The sequence below is a fragment of the Engraulis encrasicolus genome, chromosome 10 (assembly GCF_034702125.1).
Source record: "Engraulis encrasicolus isolate BLACKSEA-1 chromosome 10, IST_EnEncr_1.0, whole genome shotgun sequence".
NCBI lineage: Eukaryota > Metazoa > Chordata > Actinopteri > Clupeiformes > Engraulidae > Engraulis > Engraulis encrasicolus.
This window is the reverse complement of record NC_085866.1, coordinates 42,781,643-42,808,536: the sequence shown is the minus strand read 5'-3', so window position 1 is coordinate 42,808,536 and position 26,894 is coordinate 42,781,643. Positions and strand designations below refer to the sequence as shown.

General features: G+C 43.9%; 2 protein-coding genes across 2 annotated transcripts in view; both read left to right on the top strand.

Annotated features, from left to right (window-relative positions):
* The first annotated feature begins 4,118 nt into the window (after positions 1 to 4,118).
* Positions 4,119 to 8,912, top strand: tlr9 (toll-like receptor 9). Its single transcript, XM_063207639.1, has 2 exons — positions 4,119 to 4,128; positions 5,560 to 8,912. Exons 1-2 carry the CDS (start codon positions 4,119 to 4,121, stop codon positions 8,703 to 8,705), a joined length of 3,156 nt encoding a protein of 1,051 aa, XP_063063709.1. The 3' UTR covers positions 8,706 to 8,912.
* Positions 8,913 to 22,074: 13,162 nt separating this feature from the next.
* The window catches only part of LOC134457469 (ERC protein 2), a 464,874-nt gene continuing 460,054 nt past the window's right edge, over positions 22,075 to 26,894 (top strand). The window contains exon 1 of the mRNA XM_063209477.1: positions 22,075 to 22,875. Within this exon, the coding sequence (XP_063065547.1) occupies positions 22,075 to 22,875 (801 nt within the window). The remainder of the gene's footprint in view (positions 22,876 to 26,894) is intronic.

Here is a 26,894-nt window from a genome sequence, read left to right as displayed (position 1 = left end):
ACAAGCACTGTTGTGCAAGTGGAGAACACAGAGCTGCAGTATTTTTGTCTGAGACATTTTCTCTGTGTTCTTGGTCACAGTAGTTACAGTAGTTAGCAACACCCAACCAGCAGATAGTCAAGTATCTTAGTGAATTGTTTTTAAGCACTCACCCACTCACTAATAACCGCTATTGTCTCTGTAATCCAGGTGGGCCGTACGAATCACTGACTTGGGGCATATACAGTATTATACTCAGTCTGTACTCCAAAATTTCAGGACAAGCACCGTTGCACGAATGGAGAACACAGAGCTGGAGTATTTTTGTCTCAGTCAGACATTGGTGTGTGACCAAGAATACATCTACAAATCACTGTTATTGTCTCTGTAATCCAGGTGGGCGTATGAATCACTAACTTGGGGCATATATACTCAGTCTGTACTCCAAAATTCAGGACAAGCACCGTTGCACGAATGGAGAACACAGAGCTGGAGTATTTTTGTCTCAGACATTTTCTCTGGGTGAATGCTTAAAACGATTCACTAAACTACTCGACTATCTGCTGGTTGGCTGTTGCTAACTACTGCAACTACTGGGCCATTAATGGTGTGTGACCAAGAACACTAATAACTGCTATTGTCTATCCAGGTGGCCGTACAAATCACTAACTTGAGCCATATACTCGGTCTGTACTCCAAAATTCAGGACAAGCACCGTGGAGCGAGTGGAGAACACAGACCTGCAGTATTCTTTTTTTTGTCTCAGTTAGACATTTTCTCTGGGTGAGTGTTTTCTTGCACTGAAGCAGTTAACTAAGCTAATTGACTAGCCAATCGCCATTCCGCCATCCCGTCACTCAGACATGACGCCACTGCGACATCCCGCCATTCCGACAGTTTGATACCACCATTCCAACACTTTGATACCACCACTCTGACACTTGTGGGGAGCTGTCCATGCTCTTGGTGCTTAATGTTTCCGATATTTGCCCGTGGAGTAGTGACACGTTCATGTCCGCCAACATGGCCTGGCGCGCCAGGGTCTGTCCATGGTGCTATTTGCCCGTGGAGTAACGACACCTTCATGTCAGGTGCGTACATGGACTGACACGCCAGGGTCTGTCCATGGTGCTGAAATCGCGGCACTACTCTATGTGAAGCAAAAAGTAGCTGCAATCAGCAAACAGTTTTTGTGACCCATCCAGTCACAATTCGCTACCCCCGGTTAAGGGCCCTACTACCCCCAAAACATGCACATGTAGCAGTCCTACTACATGTTCACCTATGTCTGCCCCAAGCAATGGCACAACTCTCTCCGCATTTACTACTCTCTGAGGGCGATGCATCTAAAATCATCGCTGGTAGCCGTCCTACTACCGGCCTGCCGGAACCTGTCCTCACAAACCTGCTGCAAGCTATAGCCCCAGCAGTGGTCCCAGCAATCATATCTGTGATTAATGCCTGTCTTTCCTCTGGCATATTTCCAACAGGTGAGGGTAACACCTACACCGAAAAAGTTTCCATGTACCACTATACACATGGATGAAGGAACATCACGTTTAGCTAAAGCTTGCTAAAACTGAACTCCTTCTGATCCCAGCCAAGGATTCATGCTACCGCAATATCAAACTCAAATGAATAACTCAATATGGGCTCAGCTTCTGTTGCCCGAAATCGACAGGGTGTTGCATTCCTCCATTACCAACCGTTTACCCTTGCCCTCTACTACTACACAAGGCAATCTCAGGCTAAAGGGTTTTCTGTCATTGTCCCTCAATGGTGGAAAAAGCTACCAGTTGCTACAAGAGCAGGGTCATCCCTCTCAACCTTCAAGAAGCGCATGAAAGGTCATCTCTTTCAAGAGAACTTCCATGCTTAACAAAACTCTACTCAACTCTTATCCTGGGCACTAACTTGCATTACACTCAGTAGGTTCAGGCTGCATGTTCTGATTTCAATCGACTCCTTAATCCATTGGTGATATCTGTTGTTCTTTTGCTGAATGATTTTTGCACCCATGTCATGATTTTCCCTTCTACAATGGTCAGTTATTGCTGATTTGGGGTTGTCTTACATGGATTTTCCCTGTATTGCTCTTCTTTGTCTCTGTGCTGTTTCTTTTTCACATTCCGTTTAATGCTCTGTTTTTCATAAATGGAATGTCCTGTTCTGTCTCTCCAATGTAGGCCTTACATGACTGTCATGGTGTTTCATATATGACATTACATTTATTGTGTTGCTTATTTTAAAGGATGTCTTGCATCAACATCCATGTGACCCTCTGATGACGATGGAAGTCACACCGTCGAAACATGTCAGGTAAAGGATAAAACTTTTACATGTCTAAAACAAAAGAAAATCCTAAGAACTGATTAAACAGTTAGAACGTTATACAGTCATTTTTTCATGTAATTGTGTCTGACCATGTTAACAAAAAGAACTAAGAGCCTATTATTATTAAAAAAGTAAAATATGGGGAGGTTGTGACAATGAATTGTTGCACAGCCAAGACCTTTGTCTGTGAAGATCTACTTCTATATTTTGGATTAGAACTATTTTTTTCTTTCAAAATTAACGCCTCTTTTAGTCACATTCTCAATCATCAGCAATACTGTATTTTGTCCCCTACCCAAACATCAGGGTGTATTGGTGTACAGTACATGTGCGTTTATCTCCTCCAGTCCGACTCATCAATGCATCAATTAATACCCTGACATTTTCCTCCTACACGGCTAACATTTCCTTGACATTGCACTCACGCCAAGGGGAATCAGACATTCATTAATGTGCTAACCAAAACAAATGCAGTTACTTATACCACGGCAGTTTGGAATCTCCCATTGTGATGTGCTAAATGGGGTGTTGATTAACTCCCCCCTATATATGCACACCTACAGTGAGTCCAATATGTATTTGATACCTTGCTGATTTTGCCCGTTTGCCCACTAATAAAGACATGATCAGTCTATAAATGTATGATAATATGTATTCAAACATGGAGAGACAAAATATGAAAAAGAAATTCCAGAAAATAACTTAAAATAATATATTTTAATTTATTTGTATTTAATTTAGGCAAATAAGTATTTGAGCCCTCTAGCCAAAGAAGATAAAGTGCTTTGTGGCAAAGCCCTAGTTGTCTAGCACTGAGGTCAGATGCTTCTTTTAGTTGATGACAATGTTTGTGCATATAGTAGAACATATTTTTGCCCATTTTTCTTTGCAGATTATCTCCAAAACATTAATAGTTTGTAGCTGTAGCTTGGCAAATGGGAGGTTCAGTTCTCTCCATAGAATTACTATAGGGTTAATATTTGGAGACTGTCTAGGCCACTTCACGACTTTAATATGCTTCTTATTGAGCCACTCCTTCGTTGCTTTGACTGTATGTTGTGTATTATTGTCATGTTGGGAGATCCAAAAATGGCCCACCCTTCAGTGTAGTGGTGGAGGAAAGGACGTTTGCACTCAGGATTGCACATTACATGTCTCCCTCCATCCATTTGTTGACGATGTGAAGTTGTCCTGTGCCTTGACCATACAAACACCCTCAAACCATAATGATACCACTTGTATGCATGATGGTGAGGAGGGTGTTCTTGGGATCATAGACAGCAGTGCTCTTTCTCAAAACACATTGAATTGTGTTAATGCCAAACAGCTTGATTTTGGTTTCATCTGACTACAGCACCTCCTTATCATATCCTAAACCAGCCTGATGTTCGTTGGGAAACCTCAGATGGGACTGCCCAGGTTCCTTCTGAAGTAGAGGTACCATGTGTGCACTACAGGATTTTATACCTCTGTGGCATTAAGTTCTACCAGTAGTTTTCTCAGTGATTTAGGTCCTAGTAGCTTTGATATCATTGCCTAGTTCATCCCGTACAGGTCTAGGGTGCTTTCTTTCTGTTCTCATGGTTATCAAATCCCTACAAAAGGTCAAATCTTGTATAGAACCCCAGACAGGCTGATGGATAGTCATTTTGTATTCCTCACATTTTGGAAGAAATGCATCAACAGCTGGGTCATTAATACCCAGTCTCTTTCTTGTGACTTTGCTGCCCATTTAATCTTTGTTCAGGTCTAAAATCTTGTCCCTGATATCATTTGACTGCTCTTTGGTCTTTCCCATGATGGTGATGTTGGAGTGTGACTGATTCACTCATACTATGGACTGATTCTGCTGATTAAATGTGTCTTTTATGCATGTTAGTATGTACAGGTGTCTTTCATTCAGATGACAAGTTGATCGGAAGTGCCCATCTGGTCTGTGAGCCCGGAACTGTAATCAGTTGGCAGGGGATCAAATACTTATTTTGCTCGATGAAATGGAAATAAATTAATATATATTCTCTTAAGCTAATTTCTGGATTTTTTTTTTTGATATTCTATCTCTCCATATTAGAATACATATTATCATAACATTTATTGACTGATCATGTCTTTGTTAGTAGGCAAACCAACAAAATCAGCAAGGGATCAAATACATATTGGACTCACTGTATGAAGTAGTCCCACGATTAGGTCACTTTTCTGACCGCATAACTCTAGTGTATCAATGCATCAAGGCTTTACAGTTATCATGGTAATGCAATGACATGAGTGTTTCAAATCAAAACAACTTGATTGAAGCTTTTTAAAATAGTTTGTTTCAATCCCGTTGTATTATTATTATATTATTTTCTGCCATTTTAGGGAAATGCCCCCTAAATAACTTGCTGTGAATCTCAAACTGTTTTCCGTGAGTGGAAATCTAATTGTGGAACAGATTTTGTGAGAACTTAACAACATCTGTGTGTAGACGTTGGGTTTGCACGCACACAATGGGTTTGTATTTTCACCACATTCACTTCTCTATTTGTCTCTTGAAACCTCAGGCAGGGTCAGTTTTGTTTCCCTGTCAGATTTGGCAGATGGGCATAGACGAGAGAAGCCACAGACACCTTTTTCATGACACAAGGTGAGTTTGCATTATTGTTTGTTCTTATAAATCAAACGCTACATATTAGTGTTTCTAGTATACTTTTTGAAAAAGGTTGTAGCATATGGAAAAACTAATGTAAATTCAAATCTGCTGTTGTGGAATTTGTCTTGTGCTATACCTATGCTGTATGTTGATGTGCTGTACATTGACCTGTCAATCATTACTGAGAATGTATACTATGTCCATCATAAAACAATTTTATATGAACTCATTAATACCAATGTGGTGGTGTTTATGCGCTCAGTACAAAAAGAACAATGTAACACTTAGACTTTGCAGCCACATGTGCGTACGATGTTTCTTTAAGTATCTTTTCACGGGTCTGTTCACTCTTAGTACTCTGGCATAATCTCTGAATTTTAAAAAAATCCAATTGGTTGAATACGAGTTGACATAAGACTACTTACTGTTATTATTTCTTCTTGGTCAACTACAGTGTTTCCCACAATTATTTCAACAAAATGAATAAGTTATGAAGTAGTTGAACAAATAAAGTAACCCTTTTCATTTATGCTTGCACAAAAAAGGAAAGTAATTAAATTGATTAAAAAAAAAAAACGTTTCTATTTTTCAGGTCATAATGGAAAACTTACTAGTCCCCTTACTGATGTGTCATCTGCTACCTGCAGTAGTGGGGATTTATCCCAAGTTTTTCCCTTGTGATGGGGATCTACACTTTGTGGACTGCATGGGAAGGGGACTGACCAGTGTTCCCCCAATTAGATCGGAGAAGGTGTGGTCACTAAACCTGAATCACAACAAAATCAGTCGCATTCGGAGTGAGGATTTCTCTGGCATTCCAAGTCTGATAAACCTTACCATGATGTGGAACTGTGCTCCTGGTCGGTACAAGAATTTGGGAATTCCCTTGTGCACTTTGGAAATCGACAGCGATGCCTTTGTGGGTCTTAGAAATCTCATGAGCCTGGTCTTATCAGGGAACAGTCTGAATTCCATACCTGCTTTACCAGAGAGCCTGCAGGTCCTTGATTTGGAGTTCAACAACTTGTCCAACCTGACACATCCACTAGGCACCCCATTGCTGAAGCACCTCATGCTCACAAAGAACTGTTTTTATGCCAATCCTTGCAACCACACATTTGTGATTGACCAAAAGGTTCTCAAGGAGCTCCCAGAATTGCAGGTCCTCCTATTGGGTTTCAACAATATATCTAAAGTCCTAGAAGGCCTGCCCCAGTCCTTGACGCACCTTGATCTGAGAGAGAACAAGATAAGGGAAATTCCGTCCAATGCATTTGCCAACTTAACAAAACTAGAGACTCTGAACCTGGCATGGAATTGCCAGCGTTGTGACCATGCTGCAGAGCCGTGCTTTCCTTGTCCTCACTCGGAACCACTGGTTTTGTATAGTGACAACTTCCTCCACCAGAGCCATTCACTAAAGAACCTCAGCTTGCGAGGAAACTCCCTCCGCACAGTGCCACCTGGACTCTTTGCCCCACTCTCTCGGCTTAAATACCTCGATCTCTCTGACAATCTGCTAGCTTACACCATGCGCAGTGGAACATTTTACCAGGATTTAAGAAGTGTTACAAATCTGAATCTGATGTATAACTATGAACCATTGAGGTCCTTTGAAAGCCTTGTTCTGTCACCTTTCCTTAAGAATGTGTCACGTTTGGAGGCACTGTCTCTGAATGGCTACTTCTTTCGTACCTTTTCAACAGAAACGATGGAGATCCTGGCCAGCCTTTCCAATCTGAGATATCTAGACTTGCGGTCAAACTTCATCACTTCCTCCAACATGAGTGCTTTTAAAGATATCAAGAGCCTGAGAAAACTGCAGCTTTCGCAAAATCTACTAGATTTTATCCCAGTCTGTAAACCAAAGGAAGCAGGACAGCAGTCAGCTGATGAGGGTCACAGAGCCATCTGGGTCAGCAGAGAGAACAGACGGAGTGTAGAAGACCAGCCCGAGTTCGAGGACCATTTTGAATCTGAGCCCTTCGTAAGACGTGCACCATATGAGAGGATGTGGCCGAACCTAACAATGCATAACTTCTACAAGAAATACTGCTCCAGGGCATTATCTTTTGACTTGTCCTACAATAACATTCTGACAGTTAATGCAAGTGTTTTTGCTGGCATGGAGAAAGTAGTTTGCTTAGATATGTCTTTCAACTACATGAGCATGAAACCAAGTGGACAGCAGTTCTCTTATTTGAAGAAGCTTAGGTACTTAAACTTGGCCAACAACCGAGTTGACCTGTACTTTAGGGAAGCATTTGAGGAGTTGCAGAGCACGCTGAAGGTTCTGGACCTCAGCAGCAATTCATTCTCTTTCTTGATGATGGGTATTGGGCACAATTTCACATTCTTGCGAAACCTCACCTCTCTTGAAGCACTCAGCCTAGACAACAATCAGATCGGCTACCGTGTCTCTAGCCTGATAAGTGCTTCTCTGAAGTACCTCTACTTCTCTGGAAACAGACTGGACATCATGTGGGGGTCTAGTGATCAGTACATTGACTTTTTCCAGCATCTCACCAACCTGGTGCACTTGGACATTTCCAGCAATCAGCTGAGGTCAGTTTTACCAGAGGTGCTCGTTCATCTCCCTCAAAGCCTCCAGCTTCTCAGGGTGGACAGCAACCAGTTAAACTATTTCCCATGGGATAACATCACAGCACTCCCTGAGCTGCGCTATTTGAACCTCAGTGGAAACTACTTGTCCAAGTTGCCAATCAACACTGTGAGTTTCGGGCGAAATTTCAGTGGCCTGGACTTGAGCCGAAACCAGATTGCTGCTCTTCCCGAAAAATTCTTCAGTCAGATGACTGGGCTTGTGTTGCTGATGTTGAACCACAACCAACTTAGGGTTCTAGATGCTTCCACTCTACCTGCTCCATTCCGGAATAGCAGTGCGCTAAGAGAACTCACCCTGCATCTAAACCCATTCATGTGCAGTTGTTCCACGTCTTGGTTCGTTGAGTATCTGCGTAATACAAACATCACAATACCCCATCTCACCACAACTGTCCATTGCGGGTTCCCTGAATCCTTGCAAGGAGTGAACATCCTCACGATAGACACCCGCTCCTGCCAGGAGATCTTTGGAGGAATTTCTTTCATATGCTCCTTTTTGCTTACCATAATGTTTACTGTGTTTCCACTGCTAAAGCGGTTGTATGGATGGGACATTTGGTACTGCCTACAGGTGCTGTGGGCAGGAAATAAAGGCTACTCTCAGTTTCGGGGAAGCTCAGCCACATTGCACCATGAACATGACGCATTTGTGGTATTCGACACTAGAAACCCTGCAGTCAGAGACTGGGTCTACGACGAGCTGGTGGACAACATAGAAAACAAAGGCAAGTGGAGATTCAACCTCTGCCTGGAGGAGCGGGATTGGGTCCCGGGCGTGCCGTGCATCGAGAACTTGCACAACGCCGTGCACAACAGCCGCAAGACCGTGTTTGTGCTGACGAACTTCGGAGCAAGGTGCCAGGTCAGTGGGATTATACGACAGGCTTTTCTCCTGGTGCAGCAACGGCTGCTGGACGAGAAGCTGGACGTGGCTGTGCTTGTTCTGCTCGATCCGCTCTTCCACAAGTTCAAGTACCTGCAGATGAGGAAGCGTCTGTGTAGGAAGTCGGTGATCTCCTGGCCCTCAAACCCGCTGGCACAGCCGGTGTTCTGGAACCGGCTCCGTGCTGCCCTGGCATCAGACAATGTCCTTCACTATGACAAGAAAGTCACGGGCAGCTTTTTGACTGAATAGTGCATCTGTAATAATAATAACTTGGTTTTATATAGAGCCTTTCAAGTAACAATTCAAGTAAATGTTGTCATTGTTAGTAAGGCTGTAACTTGTTTTTAATATTCAATTGTGGCGAACAGACTGAAGAGATCCTATTTCAAATTACTGGATGGCAAAGCCATCATAAACCCTGTTGTATACTGTAACAGTCTGTGTCAGAGAGTGGAAGAAACGATAATGCCCTCCCATGATAATTTGGGATATTTCCCTTTTCGGTGTATATCCTCAGTTGTCCCCCAATATGATCAGAAAGTCACAGCCATGCTGTGATTTCTATTTTCAAATTGCCTCCAAGGCTTAACATGCATATTGATTTATGTGGCATGACGTATCGACGATTACTTGTGGAAATGGGATTGTAATGTTTCAAACTGCTTAAAGTTAAAATCATGACCTGTTGTGCCCTTAAAATTGTGTTTTGGTGCTTGTAGTAAAAACAATAAACAGGAAGGGAAACGGAAGAAATAATGTTCCCATTGCCTAATCATTTAATGTTTCCCTGTACATTAAGTGCAGACACAGTTACAATAGATGTTGGTTATACTGTATGTGGAAGGGAAATCATTTTCCTTTAATTGTGTATTTGTGTAGAGGAATTAAGAGACTTGTAAAAGGATTATTTTATGTGACATTTTGCATCGCTTGATTACTCAATTTCCTTTCATTTTTCCTGTAGTGCTACGTAGATCCATTTCAGTTGTGATATGAAATGAATGTATTTGAATTAAAAAATATCCTTATCGTTATTACTTTGTATAACTGTTCTACATTTACACTAGCAGCAACATATTCTTAAATAACTGTAGGCCATTAGTCATTTGTCATTGCAAAACCCAGACCACCTTTTTTGCAACCTCTGTATCTCAGCAGTACGTACAACCAAGGACAAAACCCAGACATCTTTAGAGGATAAAGGAAGACATGCCACATGACAAGGAAAGATGAACGAGTGTGAGACTGTGGGGAAAAAAACCCTGAAAGCTGGCGTGGGTAAGTGATGGAGGGCTAGAGGGGAAGGAGGGAGTGAGTGAGGGCATGGAGGAGGAGAGGGATGCAGTAGGCATGTGCCATGAGGGAGTGGTTTATCAGCACAATACCCACGCAGAGCGGTGGGAAGGGAAGGTCCGCCGCACGAGGTGGGCGGATATGAATTGTCTCAAGAATGCAGTCGCGCACAAAACGACAAACACAGGCACACAGACACACAGACACACACACACACACACACACACACACACACACACACACACACACACACACACACACACACACACACACACACACACACACACACACACACTCTGACATTCATATATACGTAAGCTTACATACAGTACAGTATGAGAGAATAATGCATGGGCCACAGCTCTGCAACACACAGTCAGTTCTGTCGAAGGCTGATTAATGGCTGACTCCGCTACGGTAATTCGGTCTTAGCTGGTGGGAAGTGGGAGGGAAGCGGCTACTGATGGGAATACCCATATGAAAAAGAATTATATGATTCATATACTGCAAACATGCATGTTCCTTACATGAAATCGTATAGAAAAAATGTGCCAGATTTGCAAGAGTCACTTATACGTTTTCTAATATATGTCTATCATGATAGTCGATTATGGCCCCTTTTCGAAAAGAAATACTATATGGAACTTATACGCATGCCATATAACATGACTGCATGCAGTACAAATTCTTATAAGAGTTTGACATGCCAACAATGCATAATACTATATTATATTGACTAAAACATAGGAGAAAACTACTATATTCCTATAGAAATAATGCACGTTTTATGTTAAAATCATATTGAAGTCTTATTCAATTTACGTGTGGGACTCTGACCGCTACACCAAAGAGGCAGGCTCGTTGGCATGTTAGTCAGAACACACCCACAACCCTAGTGATGGTCACTCCATCACATTGCCTTCCCCTTCGGGAAGCGCACGCGTGCGCTTCACACACTCATGGTGTCCCTCACGCAACTGCCCATCATGCTTCTCCCATCCAATGTGCCCCATCATCAATGCTTCACCTATCACTGAGGTCCCTCACACGGGGGTAACCAATCCTGGGGGTCCCTCACATGGAATTACGGCTCACACACCATGGGTACGCTTCCGATGGCCTCACGGTACCATCCCACTTCTGACACCATTCATAGCGAAGGGGAGTAGAGTTGCCCAGCTGGGACTTGAACCCAGACCTTCTGGGGTAGTAAACCGGGGCTCTGACCGCTACACCAAAGAGCCAGGCTTGTTGGCATGTTAGTCAGAACACACCCACAACCCTAGTGATGGTCACTCCATCACACGTATGTTCCGTACATGTTCCGTAGTTGGATTTTACAGACTTCCTATATTAAGTTTATATGAAGTTTACAACTTGAAATGTAATATTCGTATATAAATTTTATAAAGTTTATACATTTAATTATATGCAAACCTGATTTAATTTGTACATTTCTTAAACAGTTTCTGACACCAATATTTATATGAATTCTGCACATTTGTCATATGAAGCATGAGACTTTAAATGTAATATTTGTATATAACACAGGCCTAGACAGTCTAAATAAGCTTCCCGGAAAAAAAAAAAACAACCTGACGAAGAACTTCACTCATGATTTTTTATTTGTCTTTCTTGACTGTCACTTTGATTATATATAGGCCTATATTGCCTATAGACAAATGTGTGTATGTGTGGTGTGTGGTGTGGGGGGGGGGGGGGGGGTGTCTGTCCCACATTGTCCCTCCGAAGCATACCCCTTGTCCCCCCTTGGACTTATTAGCAGGTGGTCACCCTAGCTGGAAATAAGCTACAACAAATATTGCATGGTGCACCTTTAAATATGGCATACACATAGGGCCTACTGTAACATATACAACAACATGGCACAAATACAGCACACATCTGATTGGCATTCATCCAAAAACAGCACTATTTTCCAATCTTTTTACTTATACGAAATATATAAGCCCATAGTAACATAAATCGTGTATGGCATATATTACTGAAAATGAATAAAAAAATAGTTAGATTTGTATATGTGGGTTTGTGCCTTGTATGACACTTATAATATTCTTATGGAACAGATATAATCCATATGCGTTTTTAATAAGACTTTTTCATATGGGTATGCAGTAAGGGCAATGCTGAGTTTTGGAGTTTTTTTGCAGGTGCCTGATGAAGATCCAGGGTGATCGAAACATTGCTTTTTAAATAATAACGTTTTTTGGAGCTTATCGGCAGTGTGCAGACCTGCCTTCTTCAATTTACCCTAACCCATTAAACTTTTAAACAACATAAACATATATTTGTTCAAAAATATGATGATTTTACAAACTAGAAGGATCAGGGAACACGCTCAACACCTTGTAATCAAATGCTCTACAAATGCTTAACTTTGTCAATGAATGAACTCAAATTTCAAAAATAAATGATGAAGAAGCACTCATCAAGGAGATTAAAAAAGCAAAAAGAAATCGGATTTATTTTTGAATATACCAAACTGACAACCATCAAGGACCGAAAACATACTTTTAAAATGTGTATACGTGAATCAGATATTAGCCTATCTACTGGTGCATGTAATGTATCATCCTTATAATAGTCAAAAACCAACAAGGTCGGCGTCTGCGCCTACACGTTTGACCCATCTATTGCTTGGTGTCTGCTCCCAAAAATTAGTAATCACTCACTTGAGTTAATGAAAAAAGGAGGCGCAGACAAGGCTTGTGTGAAAAATGTATAATGTAGCTGAAAATTTACAACAGAAGTCAGAGGTTAAGACTGGAGCAACAGACGTTTCAGACCTAATCCATTCTCAATATCTCCATTTGTAAATTTTCGGCTACAATACATTTTTCACACAAGCCTTGTGTCCGCCTCCTTTTTTCATTACCTCAAGTCATCCTTATAATAATTTGGCTAACTTTGGTGTGCCATGCAATGTCTGGTGCAGTCTACATTGGAAGAAGTATCCCACACACCATAGCAACCAAAACCAAAACTGCAAAACCTTAACTGGCTCATTTTACCTGATGTCACCCTATGTGTATGCCCACTGAAATGATTTCTTGTAAACTGGGATGACGAGGTGAAGTTGCCTTGAGTGTGTGACTCAGCCCTGTTCCCGTCAATGAGCTGAACTACAGTTGGCTGCAGATGGCTGAGGTGAGGATCTGACAAAGTGTGTGTGTGTGTGTGTGTGTGTGTGTGTGTGTGTGTGTGTGTGTGTGTGTGTGTGTGTGTGTGTGTGTGTGTGTGTGTGTGTGTGTGTGTGTGTGTGTGTGTGTGTGTGTTTGGAGGGAGGGTGGACAGGGTGATGGGGGACTTCAGAGAAGTGGCACCTATCAGCTGGGCACTGTGAGAGTAGGTTAGTTGGTAGAGAGAGAGAGAGAGAGAGAGAGGGAGAGAGAGAACCTTGCAGCTGGGCACTGTGACAGCGGTGCGTGCTTGGTGCATGTGGGCACGTATGTGGTGGTTTGGAGGGTGGTGGTAATGACAGAGACAGAGGCGAGTTGATGGCGAGTGCGAGAGGGGGAAAGAGGTCCTTAGAGAGCAGTGCGCTTGCTCCTTCGTTCCCTGGCTGGCTGGCTGCTGTATCTGTCTGTCAAGTAGCAATTGGAGGGTTATTTATACCTTGTCAGCACCTCCCCAGTCTCTCCCCCTTTGCGTTTTCTCTCATCTCTTTCTCTCTCTCTCTCTCTCTCTCTCTCTCTCTCTCTCTCTCTCTCTCTCTCTCTCTCTCTCTCTCTCTCTCTCTCTCTCTCACACACACTCACGCGCACGCGCACACACGCACACAGTCACATACACAGAGAGCTGCTGATAGCTTTGACCAGGTCCACGACAAAGTTATCTGAAAGGGCCTCCCTCTCCCATGTATTCAACGTAATGGGGACCGAATTCTGGGCCCCTTTTCTCTTTGGGTCTGGAACCACTGACCTATCCCCTCCTGACGGTGTGCCCACACACACACGCGGTCCCTGACTTTTGTACTCCCCCCCTCTGAGAAATTGCCCTGATAAACCCTGACCTGGTCATGTTCTTGTTTTGTTTTTAGGCAATCGATCACTACCACATATACATGTATAAAATGCTGAACAAAGCCATAGCCCAAAAGTAAAATAAACATGGCTGCTAGTGGAGGGCGATTTTGTTGGTAGAAAATAAAACTTTTGATTTATGCTTAAAACAGCAGATCAGATTACAGCAATCATTTTAATTAAGTGCAAAAGGTATGAGTCTATGATGCCTTATTCATAAAGTAAAAATTTCATTCTCTGCTCCATTTCATGCAGTTAGATGTTATCCCATTATCCCAATATTGGATATACTGTAAAATGAGGCAATTAGAGTAGAGTAGAGTAGAGTATCGTTTATTTCCCAGGGGGAAATGAAGGTGTCAAGTAGCATACACACATAAATAAAGACATTGCCCACAAGACATAACACACATATTTACACATAAAATAATCATATATAGCTCACTGTTGCATACATTTTGACAAGGCATCTCTCACACATCAGGGCTCTTAATTCACTTTTTTCTTCACCAGTCAAAATGGCTAGTAGATGTTAATCTCACTAGCCAAACACACACTCACTAATGGGTCAAAGTGGCTTGTAAGTTGGTCTTTTCTACCAGCCAAACTGAAACTTCACCAGCATTTTGGCGGTTGGCTGGTGTTAATTTAGAGCCCTGGAGGCAATACTTTAATGTCTTAGAAATTCTGAGGAACTGAAGTTCTATACAGTTAACCTGGTGAAACCACCTTACAATCTGTGTGAGAGAATGTGTGTGTCTGAATGTGCAAGGAAGAAAGAAAGAGTGATTAAGACAGAGAGAGTGTAAGCTTATCTGTGTTGCATGACGACTCAATGGGCTGATAAATTTTCAGTATGAAATGGTCCCTCACTCCCCCACACAGCCTTCATTTTCTCGAGATGCATGAAAGTGAGCGAGACATAGAGAACATGAAAGACAATCAAAGTTTATTGTTTTCGCTTCCCTGTGCTCACATGCCTCACAATACGTCATCATCATCATGATCACCTGCCCCAGATTCATCTGAACAGACTAGTCACGCTCTGCAGTGTTAATTCAACATTTAATGGTCATCAACCATGGCCTCCTCACAAGCCTGCCAACGCCCCTCTTTAATATTAAAAATAAAATAGACTAATGCCCTCATTTGCAACTGAGCGGCTCCCCTCTCAGCTCTCTCCTTCTCAACCCACCCCCCCGAGGGCTTCCTAACATCACCTGGTGGGCTGTGGAGCCCCCGTTAAGACTAATTCAGAGAGTCGAAATGAACACTGTTGTAGCTGGTACTACTCGTGGAGTCAACACTACAAAATGTACTGTGTGTATCAACGTCACTTGTGTTTGAGCTAACAATGCGTACGCAGTCACACACACACACAAACAGACAGTACAGACCCTAAAGATAGAAGACCTGCTGTCCTGAAGCGTGTACAGTTGTAAAAATAGAGATCATGAAATTACACTTCTTATGTTATTCTGAGAGGGAATAGGCTATTCCAGAAGCATAGAAGATGTTTGTGGTTGTAAGAAATTATACATACCGACTGGACTGAGGACACCATCAGGAATGCCCTTGTCTGTGGTGCTCACTTCATATCTGAAATTATTGTGACCATCCATTCTTATTTTGAAAAAAAAACCCCACCTGGCTAGTTTCTTTAAAAATGTGCGGTACATGATCGATTCTGCTCCAACAATGCGTGTGCAGCCCCGATTACGTCACCTCTGTGTACAAACAGTAAAGGGGTCTATAGCACATCAGCTTCAGGTACTTTACATGTACACTCAGAGAAAATAAGAGTGCAGATCCTGGGCTTACTCTGCCAGGCATCCCCCTTCACATCGCTTTTCTCTCTCATTCTCGCTCTCTCTCTCTCGCTCTCTCTCTCTCTCTCTCTCTCTCTCTCTCTCTGTCTCTCTCTCTCTCTCTCTCTCTCTCTCTCTCTCTCTCTCTCTCTCTCTCTCTCTCTCTCTCTCCATGATTCGTCCAGAAAAGCTCCCATAAGCAGAGTGCTTGATTTGTAATACGCTGCAATGGGGGTCATCAGTAAAACACCAATCGCTCCTGCTGAGGTTGCAACTACTGTGTCTGCCCCTTGCCATTGCTTAGATTCCTTCCTTCTTGTCTTCGGGTTTTCACATTAATGTAATTGGCATCTTGGCCGGTAGCGCGGGATGTGATTAAATGGTTAGCCAGATAGCCCCTCGAAATGGAGTGCGTTTAGTAACTTGATGTCTTGCATATTGTGTCTCTGGGAGTGCATAGAGATGTTGCATGACATAGATGTTGAATTTATTGGAAAAAAGTACAAAGCCTCCTTGACCTGTGTTAACCTGACTCTCACCAGATGAATGGGTTCGGCCTTACCCCACAACGGCCGTCTCTGAAGACCTAGTTTTATTATGAAAATGGTAATTTGCATTATCATGTGGAACACAGTGTAGATTGTGATTGATGCACCCTATCCACCTGACCTGTTATGTGGTCACCGGAACGGAGACTATTTAAAATAACACCGCCTACCCACAATCGCATGCCTGATGAAGACCCTGTTGGGTCGAAATGTTGTATGACCTGAATAAAACAGTGTACAGACTTCTACTCTTTCCATTGTCTGCTACTTTAACTACTCACAGATTCGAAAATACAGTTAAAAAACTGAATCGATGTCACATTTGAGATAGTCTGGTGTCAACTAGGCAAGATGAGCTCACTCTTAATCCATTTTATTGTTGTGACGTTTCGGGACACCACGGCCCTTCCTCAGACTCCTACTTCCGCTTTTGACTATGTTGTCGCTTGCAAGTCCCTTTGGATAAAAGTGCCTGTTAATGTAATATTGTGGTATTTGAAAATGCTGTAAGTTACAAATATACTTGTGTCCAAGAAAATCAGCAGAGATGTTATTGGTTTATTTTTCATTTTTTCTTATTGTATCCACCCACTAGTTCTGTATTTAACACATTGCTATAACTTATGTAAACCATGGTAGTGCACTTGCACTTTAGACTGAATATGAGTAATATCCATTAACATTCAGCTGTCCCATGTGGTGAGAGTTTATCTGTGGACACAGTTGGTACAGATGTACAGTAATGCATTACAAGTTATTTCAGCAGCCATGGGATGGGGACGCTTCACAGAGAGGGGAGCTCCTCCCATCCTGACTTCACAGAGAGAGCAAAGGTGTTGAAGCCAAAATAAGAACCTCAACCAGAGTTTGGTTGTCATTGGAAACAGTTTGCTAGGAGTGATGGTAAGTTTCACCCTTAGTTTTTTTTTTGTCTACTGTGCTGTAAGAGGTTTAAAGCTGTATTTTGTACGATAATGGCTTATCCATTATGGTGCAGACATGAACTGCTGGTACTTTAGTCATGCACAAACTATGTGAATCTCATCAGAATCTGAAGTCAGTTTGATGAGTGCCTAAGGAGATGACTTTTGTTACAGACTGTGTGGCCCACACTACACAGTAGTTAAATTATACTGTCCCATTTATTTGAAATAAGCTACACCTCACCTTGAGTTAAATTATTGGCTTTTACCTTTCTCCTGTACTTCCTGCCGTTCTCTGAGTAGCCTATGGCAGTACAAAGTTTACCTCCAAGCTAGCAGTTAACACTGAGTCCCATGAGACCAGCAGCTGGCGGCTAACTGGTCTCATAGGACTCAATGTTAACTGCTAGCTTGGAAGTAAAATTTGTACTGCCATACCTATAGGCCTACTTCCAAAATGGGACAGTATCACTTTGACACCTTTTGGATATTATTTATGTGCAATATACTGTCTGCTTGTGTGTGACTATTATTATTATTTTTTTTTTTACTGATCAAGAACAATGATTAATTGTATGTAGAAGTAGTACTTCCCCTCCCTGACTATTACCTGTATTCCATGTGGGCATTATGTGTATTTATTGTATGTAAGCTACTTGACACCTTAAACCCCCCCTGATCAATAAAGATACTCTACTCTACTCTAGGCCTACTCTACTCTAATATAAGCAACCCATACATTACTTTAGATAAGTCAACATAAATCACACAGTATCACACAGTAGTTTCATAATTAAATGTTCTTAATTTAACAAAATATGTAATATCTCTTTATTACAATATATGTAGCCTACATTTTAGTCATAAACATGCAAACCGAAACTTGTTTGTTTGTCTTAAAAGGGACAATTTATTTGCTCTACTTAGCCTAGCAGTTAAATGCAACGTTAAAAATAATATTTAAAAAATATTAATATTTGTAATACAAAAATATTGTTGGCTATCCCTCAAAAATCTGTCTATATGCAACTGAGCTACCGCGATAACTTACACTTTGGACCGACGACTGTCCCTTTAATTGTGTCACGGGCGTCCCGCTGACCGAGTGAGAGTGGGAGACGATAGTGCGCGCTCTCGCGACACTGATGCCGATGGAGACGCTCGTCCGCGCGAAAGCTGGAACTGTGGAACGAGATTCAGGGGGGAAGTAGGGCTGACGACGGGCGACGAGCTCCGGGCAAAAAGGGGTGAGTGAGAAAGCTCATGTTCTGTGACACAGTGAATTACGCTCAGAACTGACGTTATAGGCCTGTAGCCCGTATCAAACAAAAGTCATTAAGTAAAATAAAATATTGTGTCCCTTTTGCAGTCAAGCTTAAAACATTATGCAATGGTGATAGCTTGTAGGGATGCATAGTATATCTCATCTAATCCGTACGCTTGGGGTCGCGGCATAGTTCGGTGGTCTGACATATGGGTAAGATGCTTATGCTTGTCTCTATTTTTCAGTTCTCCATGGGCTGATTCTGACTCACCCAAAATGCTCCGGAGTAGCGTACCCACACGGCAGGTGTTTGCAGCAAGCGACAGCGGGACTGCATAACCTGTCATGAATTGGTAGCTTTAGGGACTTTTCTTTCATGACCGCTTCATTTCCAAACATCTGTAGTGACAGCGACAGTCTAAACCGGGAAGGTGGATCTACCACTCAAAGCAGAGATAACTTTCTTCGCAGCATCTTCATCACATAAAGCGTAATCTACACATTCTCCACATTAGGCTACGACTCGTCAGGTTACGTGGTGGGAACTTGTGTTCAACGAGGAGTTCCAAATTAAAAAAGTGTCACTTTCTTCAACGGTATGGAGAACACTTTTACGCAGCTGTTTCGTTGTTTAGTCAATGACGCGTAATTTACGCAGCGCATTGTGCACACATCAAATAGCTGTCATATTGCCTGGAGCCATTTGAAATTGCGATGATGCTAACATTAATACGGGCTACATGGTGACTTGATCATAGGCAGTTATTTGGGAACGTATTCCCTATTAAGTCTGACATATTCGGCACAATGTTATTACTGTAACGACATTAGAACCTCTGCCATGATGACTCATCCAACTGTCAGTTTTGGAAATCGCAACTCCTCACTTTGCATCACTGTCAAAAAATTGAGATAGGCTTGGCCGTCATACAAACTGTCCATACTTAAAGGGATTGACATGTATGATTGACAGTGGTATTATCCACTGGCCCAGCTCTGTGTCTCTTGTAGTGACGGGAATAACCAATCGCACTGTCCAAGAGGTGGGCTTTATGATGATGCGCCCTGTCCCGTACTAATAATCACGCGTCCCTCGAAACCAGTTGCCGCCTATTCTATGAATGTACTTTCAAGTTTAGTTTTGACATCAAGTTTGAGAGCAGGCATGATTAAATATAGATTCACTGTAACCTTTTGAGAATTGCCTCTCTCCCCCACATTAAATATGCATGTATTATCCCGATGAGATGAAAAAAAGAGAGATTTTCTCTGAGTAATTGCCCACAATGGCTGGAGCACTGCCACACCTTTAAAAGCATCTGTAGATCACTTCATTCTGTGAGGAGATAGTGGGAATATTTCACTCAACACAAACCAAATGGTCTAAGACCCCCACTGGAGTTCTTTAAAAAAAAAGTATTTTTATGGGCTTATTTGCCTTTATTCCAGATAGGACAGTGAGGAGCGACAGGAAGCGAAAGTGGAGAGAGAGAGACTGGGTAGGGGTGGCAAATGACCCAGGCCGGATTCGAACCCTGGGTGCAACTCTTGGGCAATGCAAGCCCAAATGTGGAGGGCTTAGCACGCTGCGCCACCCCTACTGGAGCTCTAGGGTTCCAGCCTATTTCATCCATCACAGCCTTAGGCAAACTGTTGGAATCAGCAACTAAATGTGCATCTCCTGCATGAAATTTAAAGCATAACAATTAATCATAGACCATTCGTGTCTTAACTATTTCCTGTTACCGAGCAGCTGTGCCTAAGAAAAGCTCAAATTTCCATGGCTTTTGATGAAGATGCTTTGATGAAGATGACTACACTGGCTCTATTTTTTTCGTTTGTAGTCCGTGTTCCATTTTTAGATGCTTCCCACAGGCTTCTAATGGTTGTCAGGAGGCACAAATATGCACAAGACTGGAAGGTGTCTTGTCTCCCTCCCGTCTCCAATTCCTAGACTTGTGTCACGTCTTTTTTGTCACCCAGTCTTTTTTTACATGGCCAACGCTGAACAGCGAGTGCTGCTTTGATGTGCTCCTGCGAAATTAGTTATTTTGTTCCTCACGCGGCAGGCCATTGCTAAGGGGGGAACAGCTCTGAGAGGATGACATTTGCTGAATGTTTATTTGATTCTTGTTTTAACTTGCGACTCGTTATTTTGAATTCCTCTTATTTAGAATCTCTCTCTCTCTGTCTCTCTCTCTCTCTCTCTCTCTCTCTCTCTCTCTCTCTCTCTCTCTCTCTCTCTCTCTCTCTTTGTCAAGATAATTCAGCACCAGTAGGTGAATGGAAGAATGCACAGTATAGGAGAATAGCCAACATCTCTAATAGGGAGGTGGGTGTGTGTGGGCTCGTGGGGTGATTGATTGTGTGTTTTACTTACCCTGCTGTGTGCATGCTGTGAATGCAACATTGGCCATTGCTGGTGGGCATGGAGCTACCCTGTAGCAGATCTTGGTTGAGTTGGAGAGAGAGCAGGAGGCTGGCAGGAGAAGAGCTACTGTACTCTAGGCTATAGCCTCTCTCCCACACAGCTCCTCCATTCACCTCGCTGGGAGAATAACAAGCAAGAGTGTGACTTACTTTAAACCAGATACTGATGTCAGTAGCTCAAGCATTTTATTGTCTCCCTGTTTAATTCCCTTCTCTCCTTCTCTCTTTTATTCTCTATCTTCACCGTCTCTCTCTATCACTTTCACTGACTCACCTCTCTCTCTCTCTCTTTCTCTCTCTTTCTTTGCTCCCTCCATTCTCTCTATATCGTCTCCTAGATGTATTGAAGATGCCGGTGGGGGCAGCTGCAGGTTGTGCAGCAATAAGGGGCTCCTGGAGGCCAACGCTCCGCGGCTCAGACACGGCACGCCAAATTCATCACACTTTACCACTTAGCGCCGCAGACTGAGGCACCCCCCTCCGACCCAACCCCCACCCACCCCCCTCCCCCACCCTATACGCCGAGGCCATAATGTGGACGTATAATGTGCAAGCTAGTGTAGGTGACACAGGCCCCTAAAGTACTAAAGTAGACGGATTGGATGCTTACGCCGCCGCCACCACCACCACCTCTACTGCCGTAGCCATTTTGCATTTGCCTGTTGCACAGAGATGGGTGCGGTGTCTTCCAAATGAGGCAGTGACAGAAAAGGGGGAAAAAAGCCAAACGATCCCTTTGCTCATCTCTGCCTATTCATGAAGCCTTTTATGCTTCATCACCCTGTCCTGAAAGCCTTTAAAGCTACACTTAAGGCCTAATTGTGTTTTTTTTGTTTAAATCTCTAGATAATGTTTCTAAGATTGTTTCAATGGTTCATCAGCAGGGAGAACTGCCCTTCTGAATTCGCATTTGCCACCTTCCATGGAGTGTAACTGTAAAAAGTAAGTTTAGAGCAGCGAGCGGGTCATTGTCTCTCATCAAATGAGAGATAATTCCACTTCTAACCTGTACGGCATCTGAAGACAAAATTTACTTACTGTTAAATGTCAAGTCAGTCTCGCTGTAATAATGGTCCTCTAGTCATAGGTAGAGGTACCAAGTCTCAAAAATGAGAAAAAAGACGAGATGTACATGAGCGTGAGAAACAAATGAGAAACAGTTCCACTTTTGACCTGCAGGGCACCTGAAGACAAAAAAATCTACTCACTGTTACGTACAGTTCAGGTAAATGACAGTGTAGTAACACTCCTTGACTTTGAGAGGTATAAATCCATATAGTTGTGTGAACCAAGACACGGAAAACAAAACATGTATGGTAGTGCTCGTTCCGTGGGACAGGCCGAGAGCAGCTCCGGCCGTTCCCCCCGCCTGCCCCGCTCCCCCCGCCTGGGCCGGCGGGGCGAAGCGGGCGATCGACGAAGTCGAGGCGACATCGTAGGCGGAGGAGGTATGGGTGTTGGAGGCGGAGGAGGGAAAACCCTCTCCATGGAGAACATCCAGTCGCTGAACGCCGCCTACGCGGCCTCGGGCCCCCTGTACATGAGCGACCACCACCACGAGCGCGACCACCACGCCTCCACCTCCTCCGTCTACCCCAAGGCCACCATGACGCTGGGCCGCTCCACCAACCGGGCCTCCTACAGCGGCCGCACCACCATGGGCAGCAGCCCCAACATCAACATGATGGAGCCAGGCTCTTCGGCGTCCCACCACCACTACCGCGACCGAGACAGGGACAGCGACGTCACCATGCACCTGCACTCCCTCCAGCACCAGGGCGGTGGCGGTGGTGGTGGTGGTGGAGGTGGTGTTACAGGGAGTGGAGGTGGTGCTTCTTCGCCCCTGCTAAGGCAGGCCATGCGCGGATCGTCGGGGGGAGCCGACAGCCCCCTTCTGGATTTTCAGTCGCAGCTGCGGGAGCTGCAGCGGGAGAACGACCTGCTCAGGCAGGAGCTGGACGTGAAGGACAACCAGCTGGGCTCCTCCATGAACAGCATCAAGAACTTCTGGAGCCCCGAGCTGAAGAAGGAGAGGGTCCTGAGGAAGGACGAGGCCGGCCGGACCGGGGTGCTGCGGGAGCAGATGAGGGTCCACCAGGACGAGAACCAGGTGAGTAGTATTGGACTGCATAGGTGTGCACACATACACACACAGACATACAGTAGTACACACACACACAGCGCATTCAGGCCAACTGAAAACTGTGCCGGTGCCCATTCCCGCACCTCATTGCGAACCGGCCGTCGTGTTCACACCACAGAAATTAGCGTTCGGGAACCGGAAAGTTGGTTCGCAATGCGAACCGCAAAATACTTGTTTTTTTCTCGCGAACCGTGACGATAACGTGGCTGTCAGCAGGTTCATCCAGGTAACACAGTCACGTGCGGAAAAAGTTCAGAGCCGGTATGAACATGGGTGGTTCGCAGATGAGCACTTTAGTGCCAAACGCAACTGGTGTGGGCACTGGCACTGGCTCTGTTCTGGTCAGCCTGAAAACCCTAACTCACACACATCAACTCAGCTGCACACACACACACACACGTAAGTACACACACACACACACACCGAAATGTAGCCAATGTAGACTTGTGCTTCTTAAATCGATGTGTTCGCACATGAAGATGAATGAGCTGGAGGGAGAAACAAAAGAATGTTCCAGAAAATGTCTGCTCCTCCTGGCCTAATCAATCAAACAGCTGTGCTTAAAGGTCAGGGGAACACTGCTGTTAGGCAGGTGATCTCATTCTGAAGTGACTTCCTCTCAAAAAGGGCTTCCCTTCTCCCTGAGCAAGATTAATAAGGGTTTTCTGTAAAAGATCAGGGAGGTAGGGGAGTGTGTGAGATGAAACATGAAAAGGTCTCGTCATCTTGCCTTCTCTTGTGTTCAGGTCAGGACATGCACGCACGCTAGGGTGCATCAAAAAATAGCTTTTTCAGCCTATTGATCTGTCTGGGTGATAAAAGTGTTCCATTGCATGTACAAATAACACATGCAAAATATTTTTGCAATCCATGGTGGTTTACAGGTCCAACGGAATATGAGCTGATATGAAGGAATTGTGGATTAACTGCGTCAGTCTTTGCCAATTCAACGAAACCCTCCCACCTAATAACTTGGACTGTTTTTGTGATTTTGTTGAAATATTTTAACCTAAATATTTAAATGAAATAAAACCACTTTGACATATGTAAAATAACAGATTCCTAATTAACTATAATCATCAGTACCCCCCAAAATAATAGATATAGGTATTTCCGAGAAACTGGGAAATTCACACACTGACACACAGGCTAAGCAAAAGGAAAAAAATCATGCAAATTGCTCCAAGAATGGCACTGCACCAATCAAGTAGTCAATATGGCATTTGATACCACGGCTTCAAATACTGGCCATCTGAGCGCAGCCTGCATAGCCATACAGCTTTCACTGGGACGACCACTGCTGTGGTCTGGGTGCCGCCATCACATTGGCGAGGTGCTACTCAGTCAAATATTTAATGACCTCAGACTGGAGGTGTCACGCTCACCAGAGGTTGCACTGTTCTCTCGTCTGAGGGATAATTGGCACCTATTGCCACATGATGACAGTGCAATTTGGAGCAATTTGCATGTTAGGTTGCCAATGATAGTTCCACAAGCTTCATCAGCCCCCTTTGTATATGCAGGCACACCAAGCAACTTCAGCTGTGTATTATCTCCAACAACAGTCAGGCACTCTTCCTTCTGGCGCACATTGTCAAGTGTCTGCGTCAACTTGCTGTCCCAGTGCAGGGTGCACAAGGCAGGTGGTATCCACTGCTCATGGCATTCCTCACTGATGGTCTTCAGCACTTTACGGCGTGATCGATCTGCTGTGGCATAGGATGTGGAAACTTTTGACAAATCACCACCTGACTCTGAGATCAGGCCACGTGTGAAAGCAGCTTGCTGCATAGGAGTCATCTTCAACCTTGTAGCCAGTGACACAAGATTTGGCCGGCTGAGGATGTCTGGTGGAATCAAGACTGTGGTGCCAGACCTGCTTTGTGTCCTGTAGACACCAGAGTAAAGTCCTTTCAGAAATTACTTGTGAGAGTTGCAAGTAAGAATTCAAAGTCCCTCCATGGCTGAAGATCAGCTCAACAGTTATTCACCATGCCTAACAAACTCAGAGTCAAACACTCTGATTTTCATGAGGCCTTTATTTATTACAACATCATTCTATCCAAAACTGAAGATTTTTTTCCTTTTGCTTAGCCTGTGTGTCAGTGTGTGAATTTCCCAGTTTCTCGGAAGTACTTATATCTATTATTTTGGGGGGTACTGATGATTATAGTTCATTAGGAATCTGTTATTTTACATATGTCAAAGTGGTTTTATTTCATTTAAATATTTAGGTTAAAATATTTCAACAAAATCACAAAAACAGTCCAAGTTATTAGGTGGGAGGGTTTCGTTGAATTGGCAAAGACTGACGCAGTTAATCCACAGTTCCTTCATATCAGCTCATATTCCGTTGGACCTGTAAACCACCATGGATTGCAAAAATATTTTGCATGTGTTATTTGTACATGCAGTGGAACACTTTTATCACCCAGACAGATCAATAGGCTGAAAAAAGCGTTTTTTGATGCACCCTAACGCACGCACACACTCTCTCTCTGGTCATTTGTCTAGCCAGTTCAGTGGAGTGGAGAGGTTTGACTGGAGCTCAGCTGATCATGATTCATAGTGGTGTCCTATCAATACTGCCAAGCTGAGCTACCACGCTCTGCTTGATTAGGAGTTAGGGTTAGCTTTGGGGGTTCAGCTATGTAAACGGGCTACTGGTCGCTCATTCAAGCAGTGAATTTCTCTTTTCGTTTTGCCTTTATTTATTTACAAAACATTTTTTAGGACTTTTCTGCCTTTATTAGAGAGACTGGGAAGGATCGCCACCTGGGCCACCCAGAATCGAACCGGGGTCGCTGGCGTAGTAGCCCACATAGTTAGGCCACGGCATGGCAGGACCTGGCTTTTTGCATTCATTTTAATAGCACAGTGAAGGGAGACAGGAAAGTACTTTGAGGAGAGAGACGGGGATGGGGTAGGGTTAGGAAATGACCCACAGCAGCCCACTTCCACAGCTCATGTTGAAGCATTCCGTTTCTCTATTCGTTTGGCTTTTTTGCCTTTATTGTGATAGCACAGTGAATAGAGACAGAGATGTAGTGGTAGAGAGAGAGACAGGGATGGGGTAGGGTTGGGAGACGACCCAAGCCGGATTCGAACCTGGATCCCCGTGGCCAGTGTGGTGCACACATGTTCAGGTTTGTTACTGCGTGCGGCACCCCAGCAGCCCACCTCCGAAGCAACCCATGTCTACTAAACACCGTCAGGCTGCTGTTATAGCCGGTTACTGGCTGCTATGGTTCTCCCTGAAGGGAACAGAGCCTGTCCCCGCCTGTCCCCACCGCTCTGCACGCTGCTTCCTCTTTACTTACCGCTCGCGTTGTCATAGAAACGTTACCCATCAGTGCTGTGTTCCTTCACAAGTCCCACATAACGGTGTTGGGTTAGCAGTGTGAAGAACCAAATACGGTGATTTTGTTTGTGTTTGTGTGTGTGCGTGTGTGTGCGTGCTTGTGCGTGTAATAGAGACCCAAACGTGTGTGTGTGTGTGTGTGTGTGTGTGTGTGCGTGTGTGCGTGCGTGCGTGCGTGCGTGTGTGTGCGTGTATATAAGATAGAGAGATACAAGAAGAAAGTGTATCTGTGTTAGGAAGAGGGAATATGTGTGCGTAGGTGTGTGGGGGGTTTGGTAGTGGGGTAGCAACTTGTCAGTTTGACAGACGGATGGCTGTCAGCCCCATGAATAGTGTGATGATGCAGCCTGCCTGCCTGCCTGCCTGCCTGGGGAAGGGTGCTGTGATTCTGGGTTGCCTTGACGTGTAGCCTGCAGGCTCTTTACCCCCACCTTCTATGGGGTGGGTGCTGTATTTAGTTTTGAACTCCAGGTCATATGTGAATAGATGTCCTAAACTGTGTGTGTGCGGGTGTGTGCGTGCGTGCGTGTGTATAAAGTAAAAGGTAGACAGGCCTCTCTCTCTCTCTATCTCTCTCTCTCTCTCTCCTAGCTCTCTCCACCCCCTCCTTCTCTCTCCAATTAGC